Source organism: Sarcophilus harrisii, chromosome 6, assembly GCF_902635505.1.
Source record: "Sarcophilus harrisii chromosome 6, mSarHar1.11, whole genome shotgun sequence".
NCBI classification, from domain to species: domain Eukaryota; kingdom Metazoa; phylum Chordata; class Mammalia; order Dasyuromorphia; family Dasyuridae; genus Sarcophilus; species Sarcophilus harrisii.
Genome location: NC_045431.1, coordinates 52,272,711 through 52,289,625, shown reverse-complemented (window position 1 = coordinate 52,289,625; position 16,915 = coordinate 52,272,711). Strand labels below are relative to the sequence as shown.

Below are 16,915 nucleotides of genomic sequence, written 5' to 3'. Positions count from 1 at the left end.
AAACACTTTTTACACAAATAAAAACAGATATACAAATCTACACAGAATACATGACAAACATCTACACAAATAAAAACAGAAAAATGTTCATTGCTTATGAGTAAGCTAAGGCAACATAATAAAAACCACAGTGCTATCTAAATTAATGTGCTTATCCTGTTTCAGATCAATAAAACTTCTGAGGGATTACTTTAGAGAACTAGAAAAAAAAATAACTGTCAGAAGTAGAGGTGCCAAATTAATACATGTCTGAATGTAGTCTAAGCCAGATTAAAAATGCAATTGGGAATTTAACAAAATAAGTATAAATACAATTGAACATATATGTAATGTTAATATGTGGGTTTCTAAGTCAAAATGCAACCTTCAAGGATATGTATGTACCCTCATTTCTGCTTGAGATTCACATCACTGATTTGAAGAGGAAAAAGGTCAAAAATAACAAGGGAATTTTAAAAGTAGGAAGGAACTGCCTGACGTCAAACTATACTAAAAAGCTCTAATCATCAATTTGGTAAATTTTTTAATGGAACAAATCAGTTACATATTATATAGATTCAAATAAGCAGATAATCTAGTGTGTGATAAACTCAAAGATCCCAGCTACTGGAGCAAGAATTCACTATTTGACAAAAACTGTTGGGAAAAGTGGGATGCGTCTGACAGAAATCAGGCATAGAACAACTTATCTCATACAATATACAAAGACAAGTTCCAAATGAGTACATGATTTAGTTATAAAGAGTAACAACATAAACAATTTGGAGGAGCATGGAAGAAAATACCTGTCAGATCTATATATAGTATAAGAATTCGTGATCCAAAAGAGTTTTTACAAGAGGAAAATTTGACAGTTTTGATTACATAAAATTAAAAAGTTTGTACACAAGCAAAACCAATACAGTTAAAAATAGAAGAAAAGCAAAGAAATGGGAAGAAATCTTTGCAGTAAGTTCTCATTTATTTATTTTCTTTATTAAGGCTTTTTATTTTTCAGAACATATGTGTGAACAATTCTTCAACATTAGCCCTTGCAAAATCTTGTGTTCCAATATTCCCCTCCTTCCCCCATGCCCTCCCCTAGATGGCAAGTAGTCTAATATATGTTAAACAAAATGGAAATATGTGTTAAGTCCAATTATGTGCCTACGTATTTATACAAATGTCATGTTATACAAGAAGAATCAAACCAAACCAGTTTAAAAAAAGAGAAGCAAAATAAAATGCAACAAACAACAATAAAAAGAGTGAAAATGTTATGTTGTGGTTCATACTAGTCCTTTCTTCAATATTAAACAATTAGAACTGGTTTGAATCATCTCATTGTTGAAGAGAGTCACGTCCATCAGAATTGATGATTGTATAATCTTGCTGGTGCTGTGTATAATCGCTTCACTCAGCATCAGTTTATGTAAGTCTCTCTAGACCTCTCTGAAATCAACGTGCTTGTCGTTTCAGTATTCTCTTTTAAAGGCTTTATTTTTAATTAATATAGAGGAATGATTCATATTTACTAGAATAAAAACCATTATCCAGTTGATAAACAGTCAAATTTATTCAAATATAAATACAGAATTTTCAGTAGAAAGCATCCAAAGTATCAGTAGTCTTATGAAAAAAAATGCTCTAAATCCTTAATAATTAGAGCAAACTTGAGGTAACATTTCATATCCATTAGTCTTGCAAAGTTGACAAAATGAAAAATTTGATAAAGGTTGTGGGAAAGCAAGTATATTAATATAACACACATGTTGGGGGATCTGTGAATTGGACCATCCATTCTGGAAACCTGTTTGGAATAATGCCTACATAGCCATTTTACTACATATCCTTCAATCCAATGATAATGCTAGTTGATCTATACTTCAAAGAAATTTTTTTTAACAAAAAAAGGACTCATGTACAAAAAGATTTTATAGCAGCAATTTTTATAGTGTAAAAGAATTGGAAACCCCTCACCAGTTTCCAAACCAATTGGGAAATAGCTGAACATGTTTATAGTATATAAATATGATAGAATGACATAGTGCTATAAAACTGATGCAAAATGAAGCAGAACCAGAAGAACAGTTTATACAATTACAAAATATTATAGACAAAAAGCTTTGAAAGAAAGACTTAAGAAGGCAATACATGAATTTGTTTTGCTTAAGTATATATTTTAGAATAGTTTTCATTTTTCTTGCTTTACAATGGCTGTACAAAGAAGGAAAGAATGAAGACCTGCCAATAAAATAAATTTGACTTTTTTTAAAAAGAAGAAATTAGAAAAAGATATCTCTAGTTCCAATTATAGAGGATATCCATTCTTCAAGGAAAAGAATGTAAATTTAAGTAATATAAAAGTTGAAGGCTGGAGCAATCAGCAATCAGCTTTGGGAAATGGAGACAGAAAGAGGTCATACCAGTCCCTGTAATCAATAACCATGTTATCAGCCTTTCCTAATGAGCTTTTTTCCAACAGAATTTGTAAGATTTTATAAAGAGGTAACTGCAAAAATCACAACTGCAGACATTATATTGGTATATTAAGTAGTAAAGCATTAATAACTAACATGTTCACACAAGGTTAAAAAAAAAAAAAGGTGAATTTGAGAAACTTTTGAAGAAAGTATCTATAATTGAATGTTTTGACCTTGGAAGTCTGAATAAGAAAAATTATCCAGGCTACTTTGAAGCAACTTCAGAATTCCTTAAAGATATTACTATTATCAACAAAGTAATATATGCTCTTGTGCTGAACAGCTCATACTCAGCCAGTACAAATATACTGTCAGCTTTGATGAAACAATTCCAGTCTTTTTAAGATACTAGAATCCTTTTAAATAATGTTGAAACTTAATCCCTGCATCTTGATCATCTGTGCAGCTTATGCAGAAGCATGCAGAATAATGTGAAGCATAGTGTTACAATAAAAAGCATAAGAGCCCTGTCCCTTAAATTTCTGAAATAAAACCAGTAAAAATTTATTTTTATATTCCCTACTTCCAGGGTGGTAAAAAGGCATGATTTAGACAGAAATTTAACAAAAGGACAAATATATTTTCAGTGCTGGAGTGAGATGGGAATAATGTACCTAAGAAATTACTCATAGGAGCCAACTCACTGATTCACAACCAATCTGGGAAAGAACTAGAAAAATGCCTTTGTGATGATTGATCATAGAGAATATTTCAAGAATCTGTTGATAAATGGCATTATTACCTAGATTACCTAGAGCCCATAGATATAGTGAGGATTCTCAAGAAATGTAAAAAAAAAAATATTTATTATGTTGACTACCACATTTTTAAAAAAAGAACCAAAGTACACCAGCATACCAAAGAATATACAAAGGCTCATGATGCTCTGCATTGTTTGTTAGAAAGTTCTTTCCCTATGTTAGCAGTTTTCAGTACTGGACTTGCACAGTGGCTTACTATCAAATCTCTGTGGCAGAGGAAAACAAGATTACTTTCATCTACCTAGTTGGATTTTCAACCGTGTGAGTGCATGCCCCAAAGCATCTTAGAAAAACTTCCTAACATTTTCCAAACACTTATAGAGAAAATAAACTGAGACATGAACTATCTGCAAATGTCAGTATACTTTGATGACATAAATGTCTTTGAGAGGATTTTGAAAGAATATGAGGAATGTGTTTGATCAAGTAGAGGAAAATGACTAAAACTTTCCATTAACAAATGGCAATTTTGTAAAGGCTCAACAAAATATGTGGATTACATTATATATCAATAAGGGTGAGCACTGACTCAGAAAAAAAAAAAAAAAGCATTTATAACCTGGCTATGTCCAAAGACTAAGAATTAAGGAATGTTTTAGGATTTTGTGATTATTACTAAACTTTTGTTGTTGTTTTTAAACAATACTGCTGTTGTTAAGCCACAGAATGACATCAAGCTTTTATAATTGAGGAGGCACAAAAATAGACAAATAAGGGACGCAAAATTGTCTTTAAATTAATAAAAATCTCTATTAGGTTAGTGAATAGCCAGATATGAACAAGCTTTCAAAGAGTTGGTTAGCTTCCTCATATAATAACTCATGTTGGCTTATGCTTACCTAAAGCTTTCAAAGAGTTGGTTAGCTTCCTCATATAATAACTCATGTTGGCTTATGCTTACCTAAATAAGCCTTTTTTGTCCTGTATGTAAATACAAGTTTGGAGGGATTGGAGACAGTTTTGTATCAAGAGAATGATCATTATTTGGAATTAGTTGCATTTACCAGTAAAGGTCTGGCTGACAGACCTGTTACTTCGTTCACAAAGCAGACTCCCTCACATTAAAGAAATAAAAATTACCTGGATAATAATCCACTGATTAATATTCTAACCACTGCCAACTTGACCACCTGAGTTCAACACCAATTATCAGCTAGGGAAGAGTAACATATATACAGATGCTCTAACTAGCATCCAATAATCTAGTATTTATTAAATGCTTACTATATGGCAGTCACTGGATTAAGTCCAAAAGACTACATGACATCAAAATTTTGGTAACCCTAAGGAGCCAGAATACAAACAACTGATAAATGAGAGTTTGGGACTTCCCCTGGTACCATACTAGCAGGATACAAATACTTGGTTTCATTCATTGAGTGAATCCTATTTATCTGATTTGTCTGTAGAAGACTGGCAAAAGGGTAGATAGCTAACAAAAGATTGTTTAAGTAATATAAGCTAAATAAGCAGTAAAGTCAGTGGATTCAAGTGCCACTCTGTTGAAAAGTCTATGCTAGATAGTCCTTGATCCTATACATGGTATCAAAAGGCAGTCATTACTATCCAGAGTATTTGTGGCCATGAAAGTTTGAACATATGGATAAAGAGAGAAACCATATACTGATACCTAAACCAAGAAGAGCCAATACAGAGAAAGAAAATTACAAACCAATCTTCCTAATGAATATTGATGCAAAAAAATTTAAATAAAATATTATAAAAGAGATTACAGCAACTTATCAGCAGGATAATTCACTCTAACCAAGTGGGACTTATACCAGAAATGCAGTTACCAGGAATTATTGCCATATTGACCATATCAATAACAAACCCAACAGAAATCATATGATCTTAATAAATGGAGAAAATTTTTTTGATGAAATATAGCACCCATTCCTATGAAAAACACTAGAGAATACAGGGATAAAGGGAGTTTTCCTTAAAATAAAAAACAGTATCTAAAACTAATAGCAAGCATTATTTGTAATGGAGAGAAGCTGGATACATTCCCAGTAATATCAGGGGTAAAACAAGGGTAGATGCTCATGATTATTCAGTCTTATACTAGAAATGTGGGTTTTGGCAATAAGAAAAGAAAAAGAAATTAAAGGAATTAGAATAAGAATAAAACTACCACTCTTTGCAGATGATATGATAGTATACTTATTGAATTCTAGAAAATCATCCAAAAACCTACTTGAAATAACAGCTTTAGCAAAGTAGCAGAATATAAAATAAACCCACACAAACTATCAGCATTTCTATATATTACTGAACCCAGCAGCAAGAGATAGAAAGAGAAATTTCATTTAAAATAACTGTAGACAAAATAAAATATTTATGTGTCTACCTGCCAAGACAAACTCAGGAACTCTATGAAAACAATTACAAAACACTTCTCATACAAAGTCAAATCTTAACAATTGGAAACATATCAATTGCTCATGGGTAAGCTGAACTAATATAATAAAAGTGACAATTCCACCTAAATTGATGTATTTGTTTAGGGCCATACCAATCAAACTGCCAAAAAATTATTTTAATTAGCTAGAAAAAATAGCAGAATTCACCGGGAAGAACAAAAGTTCAAGAATATCAAGAGAATTCATGAGAAAAAAATACAAAGGATGGTGGCTCAGCAGTATTGGACCTAAAACTATTAGCAGTCATCAAAACCATTTTGTACTGGCTAAGAAATAGAGTGATGGATCAGTGGAATAGGTTAGATACACATGATACAATAATCTATGACTATAATTATCTAGTATTTGATCCCAGTATAATTCTGGGATAAGAACTCACTATTCTGCAAAAATTTCTAGAGAAAACTGGAAAAACCTGGAAAATAATATGTCCGAAACTCGGCATAGACCTACATCTTATATCCCATACCAAAATAAGGTCAAAATAGGTACATGATATGGGCATAAAAGGTGATACCATAAGCAATTTAGGAGAGCAAGGGATAATTCACCTATCAGATCTTTGGAGAAGGGAGGACTTTATGACCAAAGAAGAGCTAGTAAACATAATGAAATACAAAATGGATCGCTTTGATTACATTAAATTAAAAAGTTTTTGCACAAACAAAACCAACAAAAACCAGATTAAAAGGGAAGTACAGATCTGGGGAAAATTTTCATAGAGTTTCTGATAAAGGTCTGATTTCTAAAATATATAAAGAACTGTTGTCAAATTTATAAGAATACAAGTCATTCCCCAATTGATAAACGGTCAAAGCATATAAAGGGACAATTTTCAGATGACAAAATTAAAGCTATCTCTAGTCATATGAAAAAAAATGCTCTAAATAACTATTGATTAGAGAAATGAAAATTAAAACAACTCTGAGATACTACCTTGTACCTCTTAGAGTGGCTATGATGACAGAAAAAGATAATGATAAATGTTGGAGAGAATGTGGGAAAACTGGAACATTAATGCATTGTTGGTGGAGTTGTGAAATGATCCAACCATTCTGGAGAACAACTTGGAACTATGCCTAACGGACTATAAAACTGTGCATACCCTTTGACCCAGCAGTGCCTTTACTGGGTCTGTATCCCCGGAAAATCGTAAAAAAAAAAAAAAAAAAAAAAAAAAAAAAAAAAAAAAAAAAAAAAAAAAAAAAAAAAAAAGTGCATAAATGTTTGTAGCAGCTCATTTTGTGGTAGCAAAGAATTGAAAAATGAGTAGATGCCCATCAATTGGCTGAATCAGTTGTGGTACATGAAGCTAATGGAATATTATTGTTCTATAAAAAATGATGAACAAGCTGATTATAGAAAAGTCTGGAAAGATTTACATGAATTGATGCTGAGTGAAACACACAGAACCAAGAATACAATATACACAGTAACAGCAGGAATTATGATAATCAGCTATGAAAGCCTTGGTTCGTCTCAGTGGTTCAGTGATCCAAAGCAATCCCAATAAACTTTGGATAGAAAATGCCATCTGATCCAGAAAAAGAACTATGGAGATTGAATGTAAATCAATACGTTTACTTTTTTTTCTGTTTTTTTTCCCCTCTCCCATGGTTTTTCCCTTTTGTTCTGATTTTTCTCTCCCAAGAAGATTGATAAAGAAATGTGTATTTTAAAAATTAGAGAAACCATAGAGCTAGTAAAATAGATTTGTGGCCCATGATGGCCACAAATTACATAGAAATATGAGACTTGGGGCAACTAGGTGAAGCAGTAGATAAAGCACCAGCCCTGAAGTCAGGAGGACCTGAATTCAAATCTGGCCTCAGATACTTCACACTTCCTGGCTCTGTGACCCTGGACAAATAACTTAACTCTAATTGCCTTAGCCAAAAAAAAAAAAAAAAAAAAAAAAAAGTAGTAGTAGTTGTATGAGATTTTGTGCTCAGTGTATGCAAAGTAACACTGACTTGTACTACTTATTTGGAGAATGTTAACACTAACAAACCTTTAGAACTTGTTTACATTGATTTTCTATCTCTGACAGGCAATATTAAGAACATGTTACATATCGGTAGTAACTGACCACTTCCTGACTTATACGTGGGGATACTCAGCCAGGAGACAATTACTAAAATATCGTGGGGGAAGTATTTCTCAATATGTGGATATTCTTCCAGGATCAATTAAAGCCAATGCAGAGCCTTTGAACAGTACTTTATCACCCACAAGTAGACTCATAACCTGAACATTTTGACAACATACTGATGAACATGTTCGGTATACTGAGAGCAAAATAAGAATTTCATTGAAGCAAATTAATGACTTTTTTGTAATAAGTACACTTTACCAGTTATGATACTAGGGGTGTTAAAAGCCTGTTTATTAAAGTTTGGATAGAGGAGCAAAAGAAGGACTGAACTATGATAGAAAATGAATGATTCAGTGAGAGTCATTGACTTTACATATATCTCCTGAATGAAGGATCCAGTGTAAGAGCAGTCCCAAGGAAAAGTCAGCTCTTTCCCCAAATTCCCCTCTAGTATCTGTCTACCTCCAGACCCTATAACAAAATCTAATGTTATCTTACTTAAACATTTCCTGCAAAGTGAATTTGGTTAAGAGACCAAAGGTTAACTAAAGATGGGTATAAATGTAAAGTTAGGAAAATCTCAACCCTTTCCTAAGTGTTAGGATTTTTCCTATGCGAGTGCTTGCAGTAAATTTCTGAATTTAGAACTTTTGTCTAAAATTCCCTAAAGCTGAAAAGGAGTGAACCTAGTGGACTTTAGGAATCGTTATATTGGCCCTTAGCCTAAAACAAGGTAATTATAGTTTCATATTTGTAAACATAGTGTTTTGAGAGGAAAAAAAAAAAACTTTTACTAATACATTTTTACCTTGCATGAGAATATCATTTAGCCTGAAGTAACCTAATTAAGCAAACAAATAAATATGTTTGCATGTCTTAGTCATCTTTTAAGTTTCTAATACTTTGCCAACCACTGGCAAATGCAAAGGCAAAAATTAAGTAATCTTTGTCTGCATCTTTCATTGCATATAGCGAGACAATATACATATGTTTAAAATTATGTACAAAATAAATACAAGTTATTTTTGGGTGGAGATGGAGGGACTAGCAACTGGGGGTTTATCAGGAGAGATTTCATATAGAATGGTACACAAATTAAACATTGATAGAGATTCTAAGAAATAAAGGTAAAAAGTGAGCATTCCAGCTATTGGGGGACAGGAAATGCTTAGAACTCAAGTAGAACATAGAGTGAACATCAAGAAAGTGGCTTAAGTAACAATTTCAGCTGGAATACTTAGGGTAAAGAAAAATGTGAGGAAATTGAGAAGAGGTTTAGAGCAGTTCCTTTATGAGCTGGAATAGAGAATCATTTAGAAAAGAATAAAAGATATCCTTGCTTCAGTAAGGACTCGGTTGAAATGAAATGCAAATTTGTAGTGAACTCCATCTGGACCAATGAATAATTTTTCTCCTACATTATTGAACAATTTATGAATTGGAGAGGAGATTGTAGATAGTGGAAATAATCTACAGTTGAAAGATAAAAGTCATGATAAGACAAGGGAACTTGAGATTTGAAACTTTAATGATGAACTTTAATCATGAATTAGTTAATTATAGGATCAAAATTGAAAATTGAAACCAGAGCAGGGTTTATAGCCTAGAGAAGACTGAGGGATAGAGGAATGAGAGGTCATGGTGACAATATAGTTTTATAAGGAATAAAGTAAGATGGAATGATAAGAGGAATTTCATGATTCTTCATCATGGAAGGGGAATGCTTGTAAATATAGGAGAGAGAATATAAATGATACTGATAGCGTATCATTCAAACAAAGGAAAAAGACTGACCCAGAAGGTAGATAAAAAACTGAAACCAGGATCTGGAAAAGGTAATCTCTTTAGATAGAATAAATCTTAAAGGAATAGTCATTTGTAGATGATAACATCAGAAAGAGTCTGGAAGTAGCAATGGAGCAAGAAATATTCTGTATCTTCCTCTGGGACTGGTGTTTGAGAGCAGATATAACCAGTGCTATAAAGGATGGACAAGAATGTCATCTCTTCTGGGGGAGCCAGGTCTCTGTAAGTGCTGGAAGATGGAAGGAACAGGAAGAAGAATTAAATGAAGGTAAGTTTGATTCTATTAGAGCAGAATGTAGAACTCCTGGAAGAGAGGTGTTGGCCTGGAATGAGCTGTGGAAGTATCGAGTTTGAGTGGATAGGGAGAGAGAATGAAAAGCAAAGCTTGGGTAGCAAGCTGAGAGATGTTTTTGGATAATCTAGTATGAAGTTTATGGTAGATTAAAAAGGAGGAAGAGGTAGCAGAGAGATACAAAAATATTCTAGTAGTACGGTTTTAAAATATTGAAGCCCAGGAATGGGCCAGGGATTGTGGCAATGGGAATAAATAATAGAACTTAGATTGACAACTAGAAGAGGCCTTCTAAATAGATTGACAACTAGAAGAGGCCTTCTAAATATCTAATCCAACCACCTTATTATGCCATTGAGAAAACCGAGTCTAGAGCGAAAAGACTTGTTCCATAATACATAGCTAGTAAATGGCAGAGCCAGGTCTTGAATCCATTGTCCTCTGACTGCAGGGTAAGTGTTCTTTCTACGCTACCATGCTGACAGGAAGAGGTAAAATAAGCAGTCTTACAGAGGAAAAAGTCAAAAGAACTTCATTGCTGAAGAGTTGTGGGATATAAGAGAGATGAGGAAGACTCAGAAATAGCTGAGCTTACATGCCTGGGATAATGATTCCACCCAGTGAAATCAGAAACGGGGACATCGGAACCACTTTGGAAGATAATATGAGAGATGCTGAATTGGGTGATGAGGAAGTATAACCACGTAAAAGGGTTTCAGTGACACTTAAGACAGGTAAAGCTTAAGAGAACAGTCCATACTGGAGAGATGATTTCATTTGTAGGAAGTCTCTTCAGGTAATAGTTGCAGCCTGCAGCATGATAGTAGGGGTATTAGAGGACCATAAAATCAGAGAATGAACTTATAGATAGACTCAAATTTATCAGTGGAAGAGAATCTGAACCTGGAACAAAACTGAACTAGACTTCCTAGCTCTTGACATTTTATTAAACTATTTTCAGCTTAAATTGCTTTTATATACATGTCTAAAACCAAATACATCTGGCTATCTTATGTCGTCGACACATATTTTCCATGAATAGGCATCAGGTTGAAAGGAGCCTTGCCTAGCCTTAGTCACTAAGTGACATCAAAAATAAAAATGTTATTTATATAGTTTTATGCCATTTTCTATAAAATATACTTCAAAACAAATTTTGACCATAATAAATTATGTTATTTATTCAGCTCTACTTTGAGAAATATAAAAATTTAGTGATTTAATGTAGTATGTTTTTCTCCTTTTTCTATATAGGAAGATTTCTTTTTCAGTCTTGCATATGGTGTATAGCTTCCTACTACAGACTGCTATTTACGTGCAATGTTTATGTTTGTATATATATGTATGTGTGTGTATGTATATATATATATATATATAAACCCCTGAGTCTTTACATAAATATAGTTGTTCTTTGAGGCACTGTCCCTGTTAGCACACTGAATACACTTAATACTGTACTTAAGTCTCTTAGCCTAAGACCAAGTTGCCTTGCTAATCTTTGGTAACAAGAATATAACAGAAAAAGAGAACTATTAAACTGCTTCCTCAATCACAAAATTACTGTTTTCAGACCCAAAACAGTGAAATTAAGGTACAATCACAAGATCCTACCTTGTGAACCCTGGTAAAGATTCAGAAAAAAATTTTAAAAATACATATCCTCTAAATAAATGAACTGATAAGAAAAGGATGAACTGATTTTTTTTGATATATTTTATTTGAATTTACAAGATATTTGAACATTCCCTAGATTTCAATTCTTTTTATTCTTGAAACTATAAAAATGTTCTTATCCATCTTGCCTGAAACACTCTGTAAATATTTCATTGCATTTAACATAATGAAAGCTATAAATATTAAAAGATATATTCTTTACAATACAATTAAGGACATTTATATGAACCATGTTAGCGAAAAGATAATGGAAATATATAGATAGATTGGAATGATAGGTCCAAAATAATAAGTTTAATTTAGTAACAATAAATGTGACATATTACACTTAGATTTAAAGTTACCTATGCAAGTATAAGATGGGAGTGACTTAGTTTGATAGAAGTTCCTGTTAAGAAAATATAGCAGTCATAGGGGATTTAGTTGATTTCGTTCTCAGTATGACCCTAGAGATGTAAAGTGCCTGCAAAAATGGTGATTCAGCATTAATAATGCATAATTTTTCAAGTATAGATGTTGCAATTTGGAGGCACTTATAGATAGTAGATCTTTAACTTTGTGGATGAAAAATCCATCATTCACACATTGAGCTTCTTAAAACTTAGCTAGGCTGCTCCTCTGACAACAAACATCATAGACCCCATACTCAGTACTTTTCCAGTTTGATTTAATCAACTAGAGTTTGCTCTTTGTTGACATAGTTTTTAAGAATTATACTAGTGTTAATCTGAATTATAGTGTCACTTAAAGATCTGTTCTTCACATACATTCAATTTAATACATAATCCCATTGTTTTTTAATCATTTGAGGTTTCATTTCTAATAAACAGTAAAAGTATCCTTAAAAGAACTTCATTTATATATATATGTGTGTGTGTGTGTATGCATATATGTATGTGTATATACATAGGTTAAAGTTGAATTATTAACAATAAAATTTCTTTGTGAACATACTACTTGGTTTTCAAGTGGATTAATTTAAATCCATTTGCTTTTCTAAAGCAAATGTATGAATTTTTCTAAAATATGCTTTTCTCTTTCATTATATAGTTCTATAATTGATGAGAAACTCTTATTTTCCTTAGAAAAATCTTTCATTATTTATTAATTTATGTCCACTACTCATTTCAAAGAAAAAAGAAATTATATAAATTTATATATATTTATAGAAATTATGTAAAATAAAAATTGTATGTTATGTTTTTCTATATAATTTTAGTATAGTTTTGAATATAGTCTTAACAAATATGACATTAATTGCAGTCTGTCCCACTATATATTACACATGTTCTTGCAGAATGAGTTGGATCCATTGCTTAAAAAAAGTTTTGTAAAAGCAATTTGATAGAAATACCAAAAATGGTTGGTTGTGGCATAGACAAAAGTGATTCCTGGTACATACAAGAGAAATGTGTAGTATGAACATCCATATACTCATGCATTATTGTTCCCAAGTTTAAAGAAGCACATAAAGAGCATAGGACAAAAATGAAAAGAAAGGCTGAAATTGGGCAACATTGAGAAGAGCTAAGGAATATAGCAATATGAAACTTCTCAAAATGCATCTGCTCATTTACATTTTTTAAAAATTACAACTGGTATGAAAAAATATTTTAGCAGCCTGGTACAGTGGAAATAGTACTGGTTCTAGATTCAGAGGATCTGAATTCAAATCCTCATTCTATATATTGTATATTTATATATCATCCTTTTATTGCTTGTATATCACACTTAAAACATAATACTTTCTATTCTATGACATAGCCTTTGAAAAACCTGGATTACTGCCTTGTCACCATGAGCTACTGGAATAAGAGGTGAGGCATAAGAGTAATTCTTTAGCAATAAAGTTCTTTTTATTTTTTTCCTCTGTAATATTGCTTACTTCAGCCTCTTCCTGTCAGCATGGAAGAAGAATAGAAAGAACATTACTAGTAGTGATATCCAAATCACAGAACTCAAATGCCAGATCACTAGAATTACTTTTATATTTGTCATGGTAGCTTAATAATTCATAAATCTGAAGGAAAAATTAACAAATTTATTTAAAAAAAACATTCAACAATCATTCCACTTTTTTAATTGTCACAGAATAAAATTAACATTTCTGGATTACTCAAATTCTTTTCCTAGGGTGATGTAGAATTCCTAGGGAATTGTGGTTTTTATAAGTGAACAGATAGCTCTGGACTAAGGGAAATAACTAACCAGAAAGGAAAGTGTCTTTTTTATTTTTATTTTGCATTCTGAACTTAACAAACACCCCTAAAAAATTTGAACATTTTCATATACATTGTAGAACAGAAGGAGATTGTTCATGAAACAGAGAATCTTAATTATAAAGAACTTTTTTATTTTTGTGTATATAATAAATTAAACATGTAATGTTTGTTTTCATTTTCTAGGATTCTTTCTGGTCTTCATCATAATCTCATTCCTCTCACCTCCCTACCCCATTAAACAGAAAAGAAAAATCTTCCTAACAACTATGCAGAGCCAATCCTATTTCACAAATATTTATCAACTGCCTACTTTATGCCTAGGCCCTGTGCTGAAACAAATTTCTATATTCTCCATGTCCAAAAATGTATGTCTCATTTTGTATCTTGAGTCTGTCACTGTGATTAAAAGTGGATGGTGTGAGGGAGGGAGGTCAGGGGGTAGCATTCAATACTTGAGAACCATGAATGGAAAGTTCATTATACGTAGATCAGAGTTCTTAGTCTTTCAGAGTTTTTCTATATATTGTTTTATAAATTATTCTGCTTCTCATGTCACTCTTTTTGCCTTTTCTGGTTTCTCTGGAATTTTGCTTTTCATTATTTCTGTTTTTTAAATTTATTTTCTTTTAAAAAAAACAGAAAAGAAATACAAAACAAAATAAAAGAGAGCATTGTCATGTACCTAGCAGAACATGAGGGAGGATTCAAAATATACAACAACAAATTATCATTTCAAGAAAGTATATGCATATATCACTAGAAGAAATTATATTCATGAGTGTCCATCTTTTCTTTACCTCTTTGTAAATTGTTCTTTTGCTCCTTTTTTACTTTATTTTTTCCCCTTTCATTCCACTCCCACCCCCAAGTAGACTATGATGAAGAAAGGATATATTTATGTAGATATATATATACATATACATACACACACACACACACACACACATCTTTACTATGCCTGTTAACTCTTTGCTTTAATTCTGCTCCATAACTTGCCTTGCTATTAGTTCTTCCCCTGCTCATTGATCCCTTCTTGCCTTCTTTTCTGTTCCCTATCCACCCATCCTTCCCCGTTATTTCTTTATAGATTTTGGAGGGCGCTGAGCCTCCCTCCAAAATGTGGTAAGAAATGTAGTGTTGACTACTTAACCCATCCCCTATGTGAGTAGGTTTTTGGGACCATAAGCCCTCTTTTCCCTAGTAATCAATGAGTAGGGTTTTCTTGTTCAATATCATAGATAATGTTGCTAGACATGTTATTTTTAGCCACAGGCCTAGTTCTTTTGATCATCAGTAGATATGATTCTAGGACTTGTGATCTTTTATTGTGACTGCTGCTAAGTTCTCTACAATTCTAACTAACTCCAGTGCATTTGAATTGTTTTTTCTTCCTTGTTTCTTGCAAAATTTTTCTTTGATCTGGGGTTTTTGAAATTTGGCAAATTATTACCTAATGTGTTTTCTACAAAGGATTTCACTGAGGTGGTGGTGATCAGTGGATTTTTTTTTCTATTTCTACTTTCTCTTCATGTTCTATCATTCCAGGGCAATTTTCTTGGATTATATTTTGCATTATTGCATCAAAGTTCTTTCACTGATTACAACTTATTATCCTTGTATTTTCTCTTCTTTAGCTGTTCTCCAGATCTGTTTTTTTAAATAAGGTGTTTCACATTCTGTTCTATTTTTTCATTTTTTATAATCTGTTTTGTTATTTGATGGTCTCTCATAGCTTCCCTAGCTTCCCCTTGCCCAATTCTAATTTTCAAAGAGTTATTTTCATCTTTGAGACATCTTTTAAGATCCCTTTCTAGTTGGTTAACTTTTTTCATAATCTTATTTTTCTTACATGGTTTATTTTTTTCCTCAATGTCTTTCATTTGATTTTTTAAATTCTTTTTTGAGTTCTTCTGTAAATTCTTTCTGAGCAAAGATCCGTTTCACATTACTTTTTGGGATAGAAGAAGCTCTTTTTGCTTGTGTCCTCCTCTGAAGATGAACCTGATCTTCACTATTTCCATAGTAAGTTTCTAAGGTGGGGTTCTTTCATCTTTGCAAGTTCATTTTTTTCTTTTAACTTTAAGAGGTATTAGTGCAAGCACTAATTGTGGGGTGATGGGGTGGTGCATCTAGCTTCACTTCAGCTCTCCCCTCTGACCTTGAACCCCAAACTAAAAAGAGTTCCCCCTTCCTGCAAATGTCCACAGCCAGCAGCATACTTGCCCCACTGCCTCTGCACTAACTGGGAACTGGTTTCTTCTCGTCCAGGGCTGCTTCCCTTTAGCACAGCTGGTCCTGGCATTCCTGATCAGCCAAGGTTCACTCATTCCTCCCAGATTTAGACCCCAATTTCTCAAGCTGTCTGGGAGGTGAATTTTCTATGGTCCTGCTGAGGCTCCAGGCAAACTTAGCTAGCCCCAGGGCTCCCTACTGGGTGTTTCTGTGGATCTAGCCCAGAGGTGTTTGCATTTCATAGAACTTAATCCCTGCCCCACTGTCTTCAGATCTTCTTGAGTTGTACCAGGAGGACCCCTGTTCTGTTCCAAGTTTTCCTGATTTTTTACCAGTATATGTTACTGAGGCACAAATTTGTTCTATTTGTGGGGGAAATCCACTGTTTTCCCAGAATCCTTCCCCCTTCATCATTTTTTATGCTGTAATAATATTCTATTTCATTCAAATACCATATTTTGTTCAGCCACTCCCCAATTAATGGCTATCCTTAGTTTCCATTTTTTACCACTAGGAAAGGAACTGCTATAAATAGTTCTGTACATATGGATCCTTAAGGGTAATGATTTTAAATGCTTCCAAATGTGGCAGTGCATTTTTTTAAATAAAGGAACACTGCTTGTATGTAAACCAAAGTTAAAAGTAAAACAAAAATTCATGATATTTTAAATCTAAATTCTTTACTGATTTATAAATTCTAAAACAGCAAATGTCTAAGAAAGATCTTCAATAAATTTACTTGTACACATACTATACACATTGCTGTACTCTTCTGAAAGTTTTCATTTAAATCTTATATAAAGATCATTTCCATTGTGAAGTTGCTGAGCTCATTTTCTCCTGAATGCCTCTGCTCATCTTATGTGTAAAAAAAAAAACTATGGTTTCTGTAAAAAAAAAAAAAAAAAAAATAGACTAACTAGTTTTTGTTTGTTTGTTTGTTTT

The 16,915-nt window shown here is 32.6% G+C and overlaps 1 protein-coding gene across 4 annotated transcripts in view; it reads left to right on the top strand.

Moving 5' to 3' along the window:
- The window catches only part of SCLT1 (sodium channel and clathrin linker 1), a 180,681-nt gene that overhangs the window by 117,626 nt on the left and 46,140 nt on the right, over positions 1 to 16,915 (top strand). Inside the window, exon 19 of one of the 4 annotated variants that reach the window (XM_031944092.1) lies at positions 13,281 to 13,303. The exons of the other annotated variants lie outside the window; for them this stretch is intronic. Coding sequence (XP_031799952.1) covers positions 13,281 to 13,287 — 7 coding nt within the window. The 3' untranslated portion in view covers positions 13,288 to 13,303. Of the gene's footprint in view, positions 1 to 13,280; positions 13,304 to 16,915 lie in introns of those variants that run through there. 4 annotated transcript variants of the gene reach the window in all.